The sequence below is a fragment of the Pygoscelis adeliae genome, unplaced genomic scaffold (genome assembly GCF_000699105.1).
Source record: "Pygoscelis adeliae isolate BGI_AS28 unplaced genomic scaffold, ASM69910v1 Scaffold31, whole genome shotgun sequence".
Classification (NCBI taxonomy): domain Eukaryota; kingdom Metazoa; phylum Chordata; class Aves; order Sphenisciformes; family Spheniscidae; genus Pygoscelis; species Pygoscelis adeliae.
In genome coordinates, this window is record NW_008824233.1 from 105515 (window position 1) to 122590 (window position 17076).

Here is a 17076-nt window from a genome sequence, read left to right on the forward strand (position 1 = left end):
GCAGTTTAGCGATTTGTCTTTTTTCCTGGTGTCCCAGACTGTCCTGCATCTAGCCTGCCTCTTGACCTGCTGCAAAGCCACCCTTCCTTGGAAAGGCGCCGCTCCATATTCCCATATACTGGTCCAGCTATAGTTCTTCATAGAAGAAAGGCTTTTCTGCCCTCCAAAGACGGCAACCCATGCTAGTCAGCAATGCCACAGCCCCGGCCCGACCGAGGCTACGCGAGCAGATCTGCACACAACGGGCTCAGGCCTATTAGAGCTGACACGGCACTGTTTCTGCTTGGCAGTCCGACTTACCTCTAAATATCCTGACTTACAAAGCCATTCAGGGACAACCTGTCCTGTTGCCAAAAGGACTTATCACCTGAAGGGCTGCCACACGTCAGTAAAATCTGCGGTGGCCTTTCGGGAAGGGATGAAGATTCACCAGAGTCAGACTTGAGCCTGATGCAGTTGGCTAACGGATCCTGTCCGCTTGCCACATCTCATACACCGTCTACAGAGCAAAGGGAGGAGGTGGCAGCAGGCAGGGAACGATGTGCTGTAATGAAGCCAGACATGTTAGCACTGCCAGGTGAAAACCAGGAGATTCTGGTTATTTACGTGATCCTACTACACCGCACATGCCATTTTGCTGCGTACAGCTTTTGACAAGAGGGAACGTAAAGACAGCAGAAGCCCTTCCAGTAGCTACAGAGAGAGAGAGACAGTGTAACTCTGATTTAGAAAATACTACCCAAACTCAGCACAAACCCTGCGAGAGCAAATTCAACCTGGAAAAAAACCTGCATTTTTACCAGGTTGGAATCAGCAGTTTTCCAGACTGGGTCAGGACTTGTATCATCAGGCTAACGCAGTTTTTATCATCTGTTGGGACATTATAAACCGAAATTACCAAAGCGGGCTCTAAATCAACATCAAAAGTAATAATAAGCTGGTGCAACAGTGTTACACCATCAAAAATACATGGATTGCTAGACTAGAAATCAGAGTGCTAAAAGACAACTTTACCTGAAGTTAAAAGAGGACCGAGAAATCAAAGGTTACCAAAAGAAGATAAAGGCCAAAAAACGGGACAGTGACAGTGGACTTCTTGGTGAAGAGATGATTATTTTCCTTACAGATTTTCTTCCCAAATTTCTAAATTAAAAAATTGGAAGCATTAGTACACGTAACAGCTGTAGAAGTAATAGTTCCACAAGACGACAAATCCTTCGTGGGTATTTGTTCAGTAGAGGAGGTAAACTTTTAATATAACTCTATGTAGGATCTTACAAAGAAAAAGCACTAGGTTCTCCAAGCAGTAAGGCTTAACCTACATTTACATCTTTCATTTTAAACTCTATTACGTTAGCAAGCTGTAATAAGTAAAAACCAAAAGCTATACGCACTGATGTCGTTACAGTCATCTCGTCGTGGTTAAGAACCTGAGAAATACAGCGATGCTGAAAATCAGACTGACGGACAGACTCCCGCAGCCCAGCACAAACTGTCGGCGCTAGTCTGTTACTAAAGGAACTTCAGCTACGCTTGCCTAGAAATTTCCGACCACGATATAACAGAATCTGCAGGCCAGATTACCCAAGAAATGCTGGAAAAGGAGAAAATACCAGTATTGCCTGAGACTGATCAGGAAGAAAGGGCTCCGAGCCCCCACGAAGGTTTCTCTCGAGGCCTGGAAGTTCAGCTAATGGATTTTTGCAGCATTTTAGTTCTCACACAAAATTCAGCGGGGCTCACTTTCTACTACGATTACTTTGATGCAAAGAACTGAGGTGAGAAGAGGCAGAAATCACAATATAAGCAATGAGTATTGCTAAGGAATAATTGTAGGTGAAAAGGATGAGGAAATCCTGTGTTTTTTAAACAAACCTTCACATATACATTACTGAAGTGGGAAATGGAGATTTGAAAAAGGAGAACAGGAGATACTATTTCTAATCCACTTTCCTTTTAGGCGTTTTTCCTACACCGTTCATTAGGCCCCATGACTACACAGCTGGATAGGGAAGAAGAAATCGTGAATTTCTTCAAATAAAAAAAAATGAATAAAGAGATGCTGAAAAACTAACTGAATTAGTTGTATGCAAAGCAGTGTCTGCACAGAGATATTCAGCTTTCAGAGATGGCCTGGAGCTATACTTATGCATGAAGTGAAAACATCTTCTTCAAGGAAGATTTCCATGACGCTTCTGTGTCGGATATATGCATAACCAGGAAGGATTGTCCAGCTTCCTAAGCGCTGCAGAAACAGAACCATTACCTTTCAGTCTTTCTTCAACAATATTCAGCTTTCCAAAAAAAATGGCCTGTACATAGTTCTGAATACCGGGAGTATATACATCTTCAGCAATAGACAGTTCTTAGTATAAAGCTTAAAAAAAAAGCACCACACTTCACAAGTCGGAAAACATCATGCCCCTAAATTATTCTCATACGTTCATTGCCAAAAAACTAACTCCTAGGTTTAACTTCATCACTACGGTCATGTTTCTTTTTGCCTTTTTCTTGATAAATTACACTTTCTGGTTATCCCGGTAGACCTCCTCAAATCACCCCCTTTACCTAGATCATCCTGACTGGCATGTGGACGTCAAAGCTCAGCACAATACTCTAGAAATGACTTCTATTGTCCTCCTTCCGACTGTAACTTCCATGCATCCGAGAGCAGCATCTCCCCTGGGTGTTGCAGCATCCCGATGAGATCTGTGTTTAAGTAGTTATCCTCCGTCATCACAGGCTTTTCAGAGTCACTCTTTTCCAAGATGCAGGCACTCCTCTTTCAAGAGGGACATACATTCTTTGTTCTTAGACAAGTGAGCTCACATTTATTGGCTCTAAGGCTCCTTAGTCCCACCATTATCAAACTGATACCACTTCCATTTTTTTCTTTAAGTCTGTCGATAAAAATATCGAATGACGCTTCTTTAGAACTCCGCCACAGATAACCCCACCATACGAGAACTACCATCTTACATTTTTATTGTGGTTATCTGTTTTCCTAAGATCCCTCATAAAGAATATGCTGATTTTCCATAATAATAAAACTAGCACATAATACAGCGGTAGAACAAATGCCTTACAGAAGGCAGTTGACGCTACTAGCTAGATTCATGACTTCATTAAAAGGATATCAAGTGCACTTGGCAAGATCTTTTTCTAAGAAAAAAAAAAAAATTGCTGCCTCTAAAAAGCGTTTTTCACATGACCGTATGCTCCTATAGGCTTAGCTATGCATAAATATATGTATCCGTATCAAGCAACACAACACCTGCATATCAAAATGAATTATCAAAGATTTCTTCAATTTGTAAGGATTCGGAAGTGCCAGATAGCTGGATTTTCATTGAGTTAGCTTCCCTTCCTGACACTACTTGTCTAGTGAGAATAATCACCAGCGATTTAAATTTTCATACATGAATTCAGAACTTGGTATCTTACCCTAGTTCAAAATCAGTCTTTCAGTAGAAATGCCTAACAAGAATTAAGCTCCCTCAACACATACTTAAATACTTTATTTGTGAGCATTTGGTAGGTACGTTGATTCCCGAAATAATGGTATGATGTCGCAAATACTTCCAAAAAGGCAGCAGAACATCTCTTTGTTTCCTCTCAGTTTTTTTTGTGTTTAACATTTTCCAGTGACTACTTGGGGAGATTCAAATCAAGAACTGAAATGAAAATACTTTCACGTGTGGCTCCTTAATTCCCAAATTTCAGAGTTTTATCCTTTTGAAAGAAAGCATTCTGATTTAGTCTTCTGTTTTTTCCCCGTATGTTGTGCTTTTCCAAATCTTTTGTTAAAATTCTACATTTTTTTTTTAAAAATAAAACACTCATGTCCAATTTTAAGACTCCTCTGCCAATACCAGAGGAACTTCTGAAGTTTAGTGCATATGAAAACAGACTAAAATTGAAAGCCTTTAAAATTGAAAGCCTTTTTAAAACGTCATCCTAAGGTTTCCTAACTGCATAATGGCACTCATTAAATAAAACCACCATCAAATCAGATATGAAATGGATATAAAAATGGTATTGTTGGGAAGCTAAAAATAGGTATGTCGATGGTTAAGAAGTTTAGTCCTGAATTCTTTCTTATCCTGATGAAATAACTAAATACTAAATCTTGTTCTAGTTAGGTACTAATTGGACACCTACCTTGGAAATACAAAACCAGTGATCTGGAAAAGTTTTTGATAATTCTCTGTTTCCTCTGGAAAGGTAATTGGAAAATATTTCCAGTGGTTTAGGATTTTTTTTTTTAAACTCTGTTTCTCTAAAGAAAAAAAGTCTTGCTCATATGAAAACTACCATGTGTTTACTCACAGGCTGAAATCTAAAAATGTGATTCAGCACAGCTGTGCTGCTTTACTCTGACTGGAGGGAAAGTGTGAAAAAGGTAACTAAAAAGGGGTTTTCACCCGAAAGTAGCTGGTGCAGTCTTAAGCCTTGAAAGATAATTAACCGAAGAGACCATACAACACTCTAAAAAGGAGTCCTATTATATATATATTATTTTAGAAATAAAGTTAACCTGAAACTGACACCTTTACAGTGACTACAGCCACTCTTAGAAGGGAGATTTAATCAAGCCAACCAGGAAGAATAAAGAAGAATAAGCCTGAAAGAAAAGAGAAAGGATTACTGAATTCTAACTTCAGAAATCTGCCGCCCTGCAACGACTGTGTAATTCAAAAAGACAAGTAACTGAAAAAACCTGCGTTGGAGGAAAATAAAGAAAACCACCGAGATAATCTTTGAGAAACTGCCCAATCAATTGAGCTAGATGTCTGCTTTCCTGTAGAGATGGCATTTGAAAAATTATTTTTCATATTTTTTCCTTAAATTATACATACTTACTGTTAACGTGGCAAGTTCCTTTTCAAAAAATCTTTTGTTTTCTGGGCTATTAGAAATTAATCCGTGGCAGTAAATTCAGGAGAAAATACAGACGAAAAGCATGAATTTTATATTCATGGACTTGCTAATATCTTTAAACACGCACACTCTCTGTCATACACATAGTGCAAGTAAAACTTGTTTGCAAGGGCTAGTCTTTGAGACATATAAAACACACTATAATCCCTGCTGTTACAGCTGAGTTACCTTACTGCGGTATGCTTCCTTTTTCACTATTAGTGCTTTCTAGTGTGATGTAGTATTATGATTTTTTAAAAAAGGGATGTGATAGTGACCCAAAGTATAAGAGATTCAGTCGGGTACGGGCAGCACGCACCTGGAAAGATTTTAGGGTAACATTTAGCTGGCTGAGGGCACGACGGCAGGAGAAGGGGTGAGAGCAAACCACTGCCCGGGCTGGGCTGCAGCCCAGCAGCCTCCGGTGGGCAGCCCCGGGGCAAAGGAGAGGGTGGGCACCTGGCCGAGGAGGAGACCGGACGGCCACGCGGACCTGAACCTCTTCAGCTCAGCAGCTTACGTGATAGGACTTCACGTATCCTTATCGTATCCTTCACGTAAGCCTGAAGTTATTACTTCTGAAAAGAGGTACCTTTCTAAGTTTACAAAAACGGTCTCTTGTTTTCAGACCACATTTACGATCTTCCTCCGAGAGAGAAACCAGATACAAAGTGGCCTTCACTCGAGCAATTACCCAAACAAGGAACTACTGTAACCAGGCTAATTGGAAGAGTTTTTTTCGGGTAGATACACAGGCAGGGCTGACAGAACAGCTGACAGTAGAAACTGAACGACGACAGAATAGAACGCCTGCTGCCAAACCCTGGCATGTTACTTCCGAGTCATGAAAATCTTCTCCCAGACGGATCTAGAACATGGCATCTTTTCTGAAACAGGAGTAGAAGAATTTGTCTATAGCCCTTTGACTGAATTGTGCACCTTGGTTCAGGTAGCAATGCGTGGAATTTGTGCTGACTTACAGAACCCTACCGGCCTGTCACCAAGGCTGTCATCGCCTGTTTGCATTTCAAGTCATACGTTCACAAATATAAACACCGTATGTGGAATAGCTGGCCTGCCACAGAGGATCTGGACTACATCCTAATATTGGTCCAAGCTACTCAACAAACTGGAGACAGGCGATCGCATGAAATCAGTTTAGACATTTGCTTCAACAGAGTTGTTCTGTACACCTCAGCTCTTCCACTTCATCAGTTTATTATTCTTTTTTATTCATCTTCCCTGGCTCGTTCAAACTCACAAATATACTCTAGTTACAGCAAGGCACAGGTAAACGACTCTAGAGTCAGACTAGCACCGTATGTGTAACCACTGCTTTCCGTAACCGCAGAAGAGCTGCTCCTCCTCCCCGCAACGAGTCGTACATTCCCTTGTCTTGCATCACTTTGCAACGCAAAAATTTTGGCTGGGATAAAATAACGCAGATAACACCACCCTTCCTCTTTAACCAAATTTGCATGTGAAACCTCTAAGCTTTTGAGACTGCATAAGAGAGCTTTTTCAGAGATTCGACGTTTCATCTTGAACTGCGGTACGTTTGTTTTCAATTTATGATTATTATTAAAAGGAAGGAGCTGATTCCTTCCCAGGCATGAAACAATTATATTAGTCTAAAAATGTCACGAAGACCAATATTTGTTAAAAATGAAAAGGAGAAAAACTAACCAGAAGGAAAAGCAAGCAGACTGCCAAGTGCTTTTGGAGTAGCAAGCATATGTGTTTGTTTGAAACATTCAGCGAGATTATTAGTTTTTCCGATGACAACTTTTAAGAACGTACATGGGGATAGAGGAACAAGATGGACAGGAAAATCCCACCCTTCCGCAGAAGTCTCAGGTACAGCAAATATTCTTGTGAGACGTACCCTTGGCATATAATTCAGTGTCTGAAAAACCCAGATGCAACTCCTTAAAGGTCAAGGTGCTCATCTGTTTCTACTGTTTCTAAAGCAAGGAAACACGACACACCCCACGCCCCCAAATATCTATTTTGCTTTCCATGAATGCTTGAGCAGAAAACATACAGTTCTGGAAATAAAAGGAGCAGAGCTTTCTGCATCTACCTATCTTTTCTGCAGAAGAACGGAATCTCAAACACAAAATAAAACAGGATGAAACGAGCATCTCTATAAAAACAACACTAACTATCGACATTGGTCTGTCTCATTTTGCAACATACGCTGTTAGATGAAATTCTTCTGCAGGTCTCAAAAAGTCATGAGCATTACTGGAAATAACTCCTCCTACACACTGCTCAAAAAAACCCCAAACACCTGGCGTAGATAGCTCATTGGCGGCAGAGCAATAGCTCAAAGATGATGAGAACAGTACATGTTGCTTTAGGTGATCTACTGGGATGTTACATCCCATAGTAGAATTAGGAAGGAGCACCACATTATAAAGAAATAGCCTTGCCTGGAGACGTTTCCACTTGACTTCTCTGAGCTGCTATTTGTGTTTGTTATTTTGTGTTTTACATCAGTTTTCTACACTGATATCTACTGTATAAAACAATTAAATGTTCCTACCAATATTGGGATGCTTCAAGAGGCGACAGATTCTAGCTTCTCTTTCCAGTTTCTGGTGATCTGCAAAAAAGGAAAGCAGAACAGTTGCTTTTAGTATGAAGATTAATATAGTTGTGTATTTGCTTTACAGAAGCAAAAAAAATACATCATCTGATGTGATCTTTAAAAAACACCTCCTTTATTTAGATCCATTAAAATTTTACATTCAAACGGTTTGTAATACTGAATTAGGTCGCTGCATCCAACCACTTCTTTGATGGGACTACCACGGGCAGTTCCATTAGAAAAACCAAGCTGCCGATTTACTGGGGAGAACGGGAAATATCGACGCCATGACCTACAATTATCAGGCAACAAACCACGTTACAACATTAATCAAAATAAGGCCAACCTGAACTTCTAGCGTTGCCTTAAATCCTACCTGTTAACTGCTTTAACGATACCTAGCGCACCAGGTACACAGTTCGACACGTGGCAGCCACCCCGAGAGAATGCCAGCACTCCTGCCACCACGCGCTCCCACCGCAATAACGACGCTACAGGAACTTCCAATAGAATCATAGAATCATTAAGGTTGGAAGAGACCTCCAAGATCATCGAGTCCAACCGTCAACCCAACACCCCCATGCCCACTAAACCATGTCCCTAAGCGCCTCATCTACACGTCTTTTAAATACTTCCAGGGATGGGGACTCAACCACTTCCCTGGGCAGCCTGGTCCAATGTTTAACCACTCTTTCAGTAAAGAAATTTTTCCTCACATCCAAAATAACTAATGACCAGCAGTCATTATTTTCCCAGCAGGGCTAATCTCTCTCTCAGGCTGATTACTCATTAACCTGAAGATGCCCCGAACACGTAGGTGCAGGCGTACCATCTGTTGGCTCCCCCTCTCCCGGCCATTTGATTCTTTTTAACTGTCGGGTAGAGCAGCAGGCTGTAGGTCTGAGCTTGTGCACCGCCGAGCCCTAATGACACTTCTGGAGATAAAATACTACTACTTGTGTTGAGCGCCATTTTACTTAAGCTGTTTTTTTATGTAGCACACTTCTATAATACTCGCTCCAAACACCACCATTTATAGTACTACTTCTGCTGCATCTTGGTTAATATTAAGTCATATAGTACTTGTTTTATATAATACATATGAGAGTGTTGGGGGGGTGCACAAGTTATTTATCCTGGAAATACCTGAAGGTCTTCAGGTATGTTAAACTGTCTAGAGTCAGGCAGTATAAAACACACACGGGTAACTTGGGCGATAAAATACATCATTTGGAGATAACAGAACTAGCCAGCTGCTGCCTACCGTAATCCCCGTAATTCCAACAGGCTTCTAGTGCATTTACCCTCACTTTCTGCAGCATAATTTCTATGGCTGCTAAGAATACTAAGCTTCTGTCAAGAGGCAGAACAGGAGCACAGATTCAATTTTATATCATCAGCTTAAAATAATTTTTCAACATTAGAAGAGAAATAAACTGTAAAATGTTCTTGGAGATGAGGCTCTTTTGCTATTATTTTAACTAGCTCCAATCTGATATCCAAATGCATTATAATAACCAATCCTTCACAGGGACTCAAACTTCAAACGTCACACAAGCGATTCGGGTTGTGCTCTCTCTGCAATCCTAATTATCCGCATTATGTTTGAGAACACTCCTAACAACGGAAAGGGGAAATTCTTAACTGCCCTTCCACCCCATAAAAACAGTAGTCCTCACAGTAAATTTTGAGTCGAATAACCAGCATTTAGAGAATACAAAAAGTTTAATCTACGAAAGAATATTAGGCATCAAAATACTACAGCAAGAATGAAGAAGTTGTCTTGTTTTTGTAATGTAACTCTTACATATTATGGTACCTGCTCTCTCTCATAATACCGTCAGTGTAATCAGGTTATCTTTCCAAGCCACTAAATCATAGTTCCTCTGATATCAGTTTGACATCGGAGTCTATTGGACGAGAGTCAGAATAGGGTTCAAGAAAAAACACCCTATAAACCCCCTCCTCTTCGGTGCCTGAATACGGTAGTGTGGTCCTGACAGCCTCCTTTTAGCTGGTGCTCGACTCCACGAATTGCCTCAGCACTCCTCCTTTCACCCTTCTCTTCCGCGGGGAGTCCTCCCGTCCCCTGTTCAAGCCGACCACAATCCAGAAGCTTCTTCCTACATCAGCCAAGGGGCGACAGGAAGATTCGCAGCCGCGTTTAACCAGCAGGCAGTTACCAGGCTCTGCGGAAAGCGCGCTTCCAGCTCTGCTCCTCCCCATCAAGCGTTGGGTGCTACTTCTTTTAGAGAATTTCATCTAAACGTAGATCAGCAGAGTCACCCTGAAAGTGGGAAAACTAAATTCTACACAGACGGCTGTGCCAGCACAAGGGAGACGGGGCGGCACAGTGCGACGGCGAGGGTGGCCAGCGGCCTCTGCTGCTGCCAAAAAAACTCCCGTCTCATGAAACCACAACTTTACTTTCCAGAAGATCACTCTGGCTTCAGCCTGCCCGCTGTGGAGGTGCTCTACGCGTGGCTCGCTAAACAGGACAGAGAGACCCTCTGGACGAGCGAGGTGAGAGCAGTGGGTGCAGATGGGAGCAGCGGGTGTGTAAGGGCACGTGGCAGTGATCCTGGGCGTTCACGTTGGTCCAGGAAGACACGGTCTCCCTGCTGTGAGGATTGCTTCACGTGAAAAGCATCAACAGCTCCTGCATAAGACACGTGAGCTGTGGTGGGAGCGACGACCACAACCTAGGCATCTTCCCACCAGGCTGGCGGCTCGAGTCACAAAATTACTTTTATGTCCTGGTTGTTCCAGCAGCGATTATTATTAAGGATTGAACTGGGACCTTGAGTGCGGTTTCTCCTGCCGTTGACCGTGTTCATTACCAGCCAGCCAGCTTCGGCAGCCTGTGCGCGCAACGCACTGAACAATCGGCTCCCGATCGCAGGCACAACCTCCTAAGTGCGATAATGATACGAATAAAATGACAAATAGTAACAATTCCAATCCCAATTGGCTCCTGATCGCAGGCACAACCTCCTAAGTGTGATAATGATATGAATAAAATGACAAAGAGTAACAATTCCAATCCTTTGGGATACCTCAGTGCTTATAAAAGCAATGATGGCTAGAGGAATATATCAAAGATGAATTTATTGATGAACTGTGGAAGCTGGGGTTTGGGGGGGTAGTTGCATTGTGTGTGTTTGTTTTTTTTTTTTGTTTTTTTTTTTTTTTAAGTAAACTGTTACCAAACAATTCAACTTCTATGCCCTCCTGCTGCACTTAATTAAAATGTTCTTAAAAACTCGGGCAGGATACCAAAGGTTTGTACATATAGACCCAAGTGTCACACTCTGGCAAAGCATAAGCCTGGAACTCTGAGGATCTAAAAAGTGCCATAATACAGCCTGAAGAGCACAGTCGGTATAGAAGTCAGAAAATATAAAGGCTTATTTAACAAACTCAATAAGGTAACTCTTGACTACTGTGTTTAAAAGCGCATGGGGATAAAGGGACAGGCTGGGCAGGAAAATCCTAACCTTCTCCTACGGAAGATGTCTCGGGTGTAGCACGCAGAGACATCTCGGCAGACAACTCTGGGTCTGAAACATTCAGAACCGGCTCCTTAAAGCTAACCTCACACCAGTCTGGGCGAAGCGAGACAGACTGACCTGTTCTACATATATTCGGAAAGCAAACCATTAAATCGTAGCAAATAGTAATAGAAGAGATACATTAAGTCTCCGGCTCTCCTGACAGATCTTGACAACTTAATATCAAGTAATTGTCCTCAATTAATGAGCGTTATTTTTTTGACAATTCACTGCATCCATCCCAATGTTTTAGGCAAAATCAGTAAAGACTTCAGTAAGCACAATTAACGATGTCAACAGAGAGGTCATCGACAAATAGCAATGAATTCGAATGCAAGAAGTCCTGTAAAAATTATAGCTGTTCAACTACTGCAACAAATTTTAAATTAGGACAACCTCAAGGAATAGGGGAGGGAGGGACACGTTGTCGTTATCCACCAAAATTTCGTGCGTTAAAACCAACCAAATCTGTATTTGTGACAACAAGCACCACCGTGCAGCTCCAGTAGGAGGGATGCTAGGAGAGGGATGCCAAAGCCCTGTTCCAAGAGGAACAGGGTACCAGGTTTCACACGCAAAAAGGCCAAAACAAGCAGTAACCATAAGCGGATTGCTCAGAGACATCATTTTTTGCAGAAAATATAAGCAGCATTTGGATAGGGCCTTTTCATGAATCGAGAGGGAACCTAAATCAGAGAACCACTGACTGCAAGAATAAAAAGACAGCAGAAATTGGATTTGGTATGAATGTTAAGGAAACATCAAAATACCCTGGACGCAGCTGTCAGTAACACTTAAATGCTACAGTAACAAAAAAAGGAAATACGAGGGCAACGATAGATAAATACATGATGTAAAACTAAATTTAAAGGCACATCATTTACTCTTACATCCTCTGAAAGTAGAAGAGATTTCCAGAGCCAAATAATGATAAAGTACGCACTGATTCAGTAGTAGAGATTAAGGCAAACACAAGGAGTTCTGCTGCTCTAGCAATTCTCTCTATAATAAAGGGAAAAAACAGTCGCAATGCAAAATGTCAGCCTCTGCAGGCAGAATTATTAAAAAAATAAATACAGAAACATATAGCAAATATACTCGCTCAGAGAAATCCAAGTATTTGGTTTCTACATTGCAAATCTAACTTAAGATGTTGACAAGAAAAAAAATGTATCAATTTATTAGAAAAATAAGCACTATCCTGCAATACGTTTGAAATAATTAAGCCAGAGTAATTAACTTTTGAAGGCAAATAACACACAGCTTAAGCATGTTTAAATATCAGTTCATTAGAAGGGAGCTGTTCTGCACTTCTTCCCCTCTGTTAGGGATGCTAGTCTCTTTTTTTTTTTCATATTTAAAAAATACACAAATAAAACACATAAAAAGCTAGCTGTTTTCATTCAAATCATACCAATGAAGACATAATTTTTTAATACAATATTCTTTGCTAAAAGAAAAGTTTCCAAGACTTTTTGAAGCCCAACAGAGATGTACAGCATAACAGTTTGTTTTCTCTACAATAACCGTACTCTTTTAAATAAAGGATGTGAACATTAAGTTACAAGATTTACTATGACGCAACTACAATAAGCATCACGAATTTCCCCAAATACTAACTTTGGAAATTACAACTGTTTGGAATGTAAACAATATGCTACAACCAAAATACGGCGCTTTAACCCTTAAATAAAATTATCGCGTGTCACAATAATTGCATGGTAAGGTTAGTTCTGAAAATACTAAGAAATGAACAAGTTTAGGAAAAGTTGCTGTGGATCACAACTCCTGGAGTCAATAATTTAGCATCAGATGTTAAAAGAAAATTAAAAAGCTCAATCCTTACTGCAAGGTGTCCAGGTAGTTAGATACGTATGTTTAAAAGAACTGTAACAACAGATTTAAAATAAAATATAAAAAGGAAACTCCATCTTTAAAATAGTTAGCACTTTGAGTTTGTAAAACACTTTTTAAATCTGGAGGAAAAAACAAGAAAGAAAACTTTATTACTTTTTCTATAATTTGTACTTCCCAATATTTTCAGTCAACTTTAACAATAAGAACAGTTGAATTAATTCTACATATGTTAACAGTTCAGATTATTTTTATAAGCTCTTAAGAAGTACGCAGTCTTCTCCCAGAGGTATAGTTCTTGAGCTAGTCAACCACTTGCCAACTGAACCATCATAATTCCCCGTGAGGCCTGGAAGCCTATGCCACTTGCATGAGAAAGTTTGTCAGCTTAACCCTCTCCCGTGTTTACTTTATTATTTAAAAAAAAAAAAAAAAGTTATTTTGAATTTCAGAAGTTAAAAATAATTTAAAAAAAAATTATAAAAATCTGCAAGATAAGCTCATTTTTTTTATCAACTTAAACTCTTCCACTGAGGTTTTATGTTAAGATTTTTAAATTCAGTTGCAGCAAGTTTGAAACACAAGCACAGACATATACAGTTACAGCATCTTAATGCCCATCGGCTTTGGCTGTAACTTAATCATGGGTCGACCAATGGCCATATTATACACAGCACACGGGGAGAGGATCTGAAAGGCAAACTAAACTAAGCTTGTTTTAGAAGAAAGATGGAAATAGGATCAGTGTCTCGGGGCGGGTGTGGAAACCGAGGGACTGTTGGTCATTTGGCACAAGACGTCTATCTCTGGTGCACTACCAGCACTACTTTAAAAGGCTATTCTGTACTACCTCAGTCTATCTTCACAGGATTAGCCAGCATAGCTAGAAACCTTCAAGGTGTCCGAGAGTCTTCCGTGAAGTGCTAAATACATCCTATATTGACTCTTCAGGAACAACACACAGATGTAATAAAGCACTTCATCTCCGACTCTGAAAATAAAGTCTAAACGCTTGAAATTTCTTTGCTATTAATTGCTATACCACAGCTTCTGAACTGACACCGTAGATGATTAATTTCTCACACACACTAAACATTTTCCTTGGTCATTTAACTGTTATCATACTACACCCGAGAGCACTCTGAACCCACAGAGAGCAGGCAGAGTACCACCTGGGTAAAGGCAATCTAGAGTACTAACCCATACAACGCGTGATGAACACGATGCAAATGTTCCTCCTGCTCCGGTGGACAGACAGTAAATTAAACAAGATGAAGAAAACAGAGAAGTAAACGTTACATCACAATTTACTAGGTGAAATAGACTCTCAAATGGCGGAGCCTAAATTAGATGGAGCACTTCCATTTAACTGAAAACAACTTACCGAGTCTAAACCTGCAAGATTCTGGCAGCCCTTGGCTCCCACTGATGTCACTGAGATTTTAGCATCAGCTGCATGAAGAAATAAAGGCTATCTGCACGTGCTCATGTACTGAAATACTCTGAAACGACAGCCGCTGTAACTGAACATTTATTCAACTACATGAATTCTTCTTGCGTACTGCACTTCATATTGCTAACTCTGATGCTTCAGCTAGTACATTTCTCTGAAAAAATACAATTCCCTCAGAAATTATTAATACCATTTCTTAGGGACAAAGCTTCACACTGTAAGGCCTGCCAATTAAAAGCACCCAGCGAGTACGACAGTTACTTGCACTTTCAGCTTACGTGTCAAAGCAAGGACATGCCCCGCGTGTCATATGCCCACAGTATTCGGCCAGAGGTAGCTGTGCCTGTGGAGACCGCTTCAGACCGTGCCATAAAACGAGAGGAAAACTGACGAAACGATCCCGTTCCAGTAAAAGGATAAGCAGCACACCATGCCGAGACAGGGTTAACGTTCAGCTCTTATTTACAGACATAACAGTGTGCTCAAATAACAAAGACTAGAGCTGAACATTTCTAGGTACGAATGATAGGCTACATAGTTATCGCATGATTTAAGAACAACAACCGTATCGATTAAAAAAGCATGCCTGATATTTTTGTAAATCCCAGCAAAAACATCTTACTCAGATATGCGGCTGAATGCACTGCAATATATGAAGGTTACAGCATCATCATTGGCTGCATAATTTTCCCAGATTTTCACCCCAAACTTAACTAGTATATTGACTGGTGCCAGTTAGGTGGTACCTGGTGTCACGTAAATTATAATAATGAGCTCCCTGCATTTACCTCGTTCAGGTGCTTGTATCAGAGTAGTTGTTATTATACCTGTTATAAAAGGAAACCCTAAGTGAACGGAGATACCTCGCCCCACGCGCATTGCGCCACGAGGCAGTAAAAAGAGCATTAAATACTCCTTGAGTCAGGGATTTAAGTGGACATTCAGGTCCAGAAGATGACAGCTGCGCTTCCAAAGAAATAAAGTAATCCTTAGCATTGTCAGAGGAGCGTCAGAAACCTTCTGAGTAAGTCTGCAGTATGTAAGTTTTTGTGGGGGGAACCAAATGCAAATTCAACCTTGTGGGGTACCCAAGACGACGACTCGCCTTTAAAGCCTGCATGTTTCTTCTTTGTTTTTCAGGAAATACTGTGTTCCTTCCTTCCTTCCCTCAGCTTATTTACAAGTACCATCCAACTGCAAATGCTGTACATAAATATCTATTTCTGTGACCCTGTTTTCAGCCAGGTTTCAATTACTGGCGATCCGAAGGTGAATGTCAAAGGGCAGGTCCAACCGAAATACCTCGAGCACTCAGCTCCCAAACATCTGAAGCGTAAGAAGGTGCGCCGCTGCACCGAGAGTTGATGAGGGAAGAAGTGTCCTGCCGTGACGAGTCCAGCCAGAGAAATGACCTAGCAGGCAGCAAAATCCCACGAATCCTGAGAAAGTTTGTGACAGCGTCTAGCATAAAATGTTTATGCTACAACAGTATCAGAGGAAAAGCTCCAGAAAAAATAAATTCAATAGCAGGTCACTTACTAAAAACAAAAAGTTAATTCCTCTCATTTTTGACAGTATATAATTCATCAGCTAAAACTGTATTCACCTGTCAGTATGAAAAGGGAAAAATGATTATCAGTAAGAGGAAGCCAAGCTTTAAAGCCAAACGTTATAAAAAGGGAACACGCAAGTACATTTATATACTTGCTTCCTTTGCTTTCATTTAATTACCTATACTTGATTACAAAAAGCTCTCCTACACCAGCTATGTAAGAAACCTTAAGAAAATTAAATGAAAAATACAAATAAGAAGCGCAAAAAGCGGCAAAGCAAATGCAGAAGAAGAAATGCTCTATAAATTCTAATTATTTTATGAAAGCAAGTCTCCATTTGTGAACAATGGCATCTATCACAGCAACAGCTCGTTATCAAGATTGGAAAAAGATCACTGCCTGTGAAACACTGATACAATCAGGAAGAAGGTAGCAATGAGAATAATACAGTTTTATTAATGGAAAAAACCTTGCAGCCAGCTTCAAACAACTTCAGTGTGACACGCAGCCAAGAAAAAGAAAAAAACAAACCAAAAGATCTAATGCACCGAACCATGAAAATCTCAGCCTTTACAATAATTAATGAAATTCTGTGAAACCGGTAACAAACACAATACGGATGTGTAAAATTTGGAGTCCTGACAGACTGCATGAATGTAAGGACTTGAACCAATCCTAATTTGATATTCTAATAGACCAAAATCTGATATTACAATTTATGATGTCTGCATCAGAAAATTAGACTGTCTGTATAAAAATCATATTAGGTAGGCAAATAAAGCAACAAATTGTTTAAGCGGTATCAAAATTCACTTTATTACAAAAACTTATATACATAGACTATACCTATTTCTTGGATTAAGTCATAATATATTTTATAATTAGAGAGAGATATAATTAATTTCTTCAGCATAAATCTCTTCTACTACAGTATCACGATGCTTAATCCAAAGTGCTGATCCTGCACGACCACCCAAATTGAGCTTATCACCATGGCAGAAATGTCTACAGCTCACCACCTATCAACATAGGTATCTAAAATTCAAACTTCTCCAAAGCAAAGCCTCTTTCTAACAATAATCTGTAGTAACTTCCATGTTTTTCCTGTCGTTACTTTATTATTAGAGCTTGTAGTCCACAGTGAACAATGTA

At 40.3% G+C, this 17076-nt stretch overlaps 1 protein-coding gene across 1 annotated transcript in view; it reads right to left on the reverse strand.

Moving 5' to 3' along the window:
• The window catches only part of CAMK2D (calcium/calmodulin-dependent protein kinase II delta), a 187149-nt gene that overhangs the window by 93478 nt on the left and 76595 nt on the right, over window positions 1-17076 (reverse strand). Inside the window, exon 3 of the mRNA XM_009334939.1 lies at window positions 7469-7528. Within this exon, the coding sequence (XP_009333214.1) occupies window positions 7469-7528 (60 nt within the window). The remainder of the gene's footprint in view (window positions 1-7468; window positions 7529-17076) is intronic.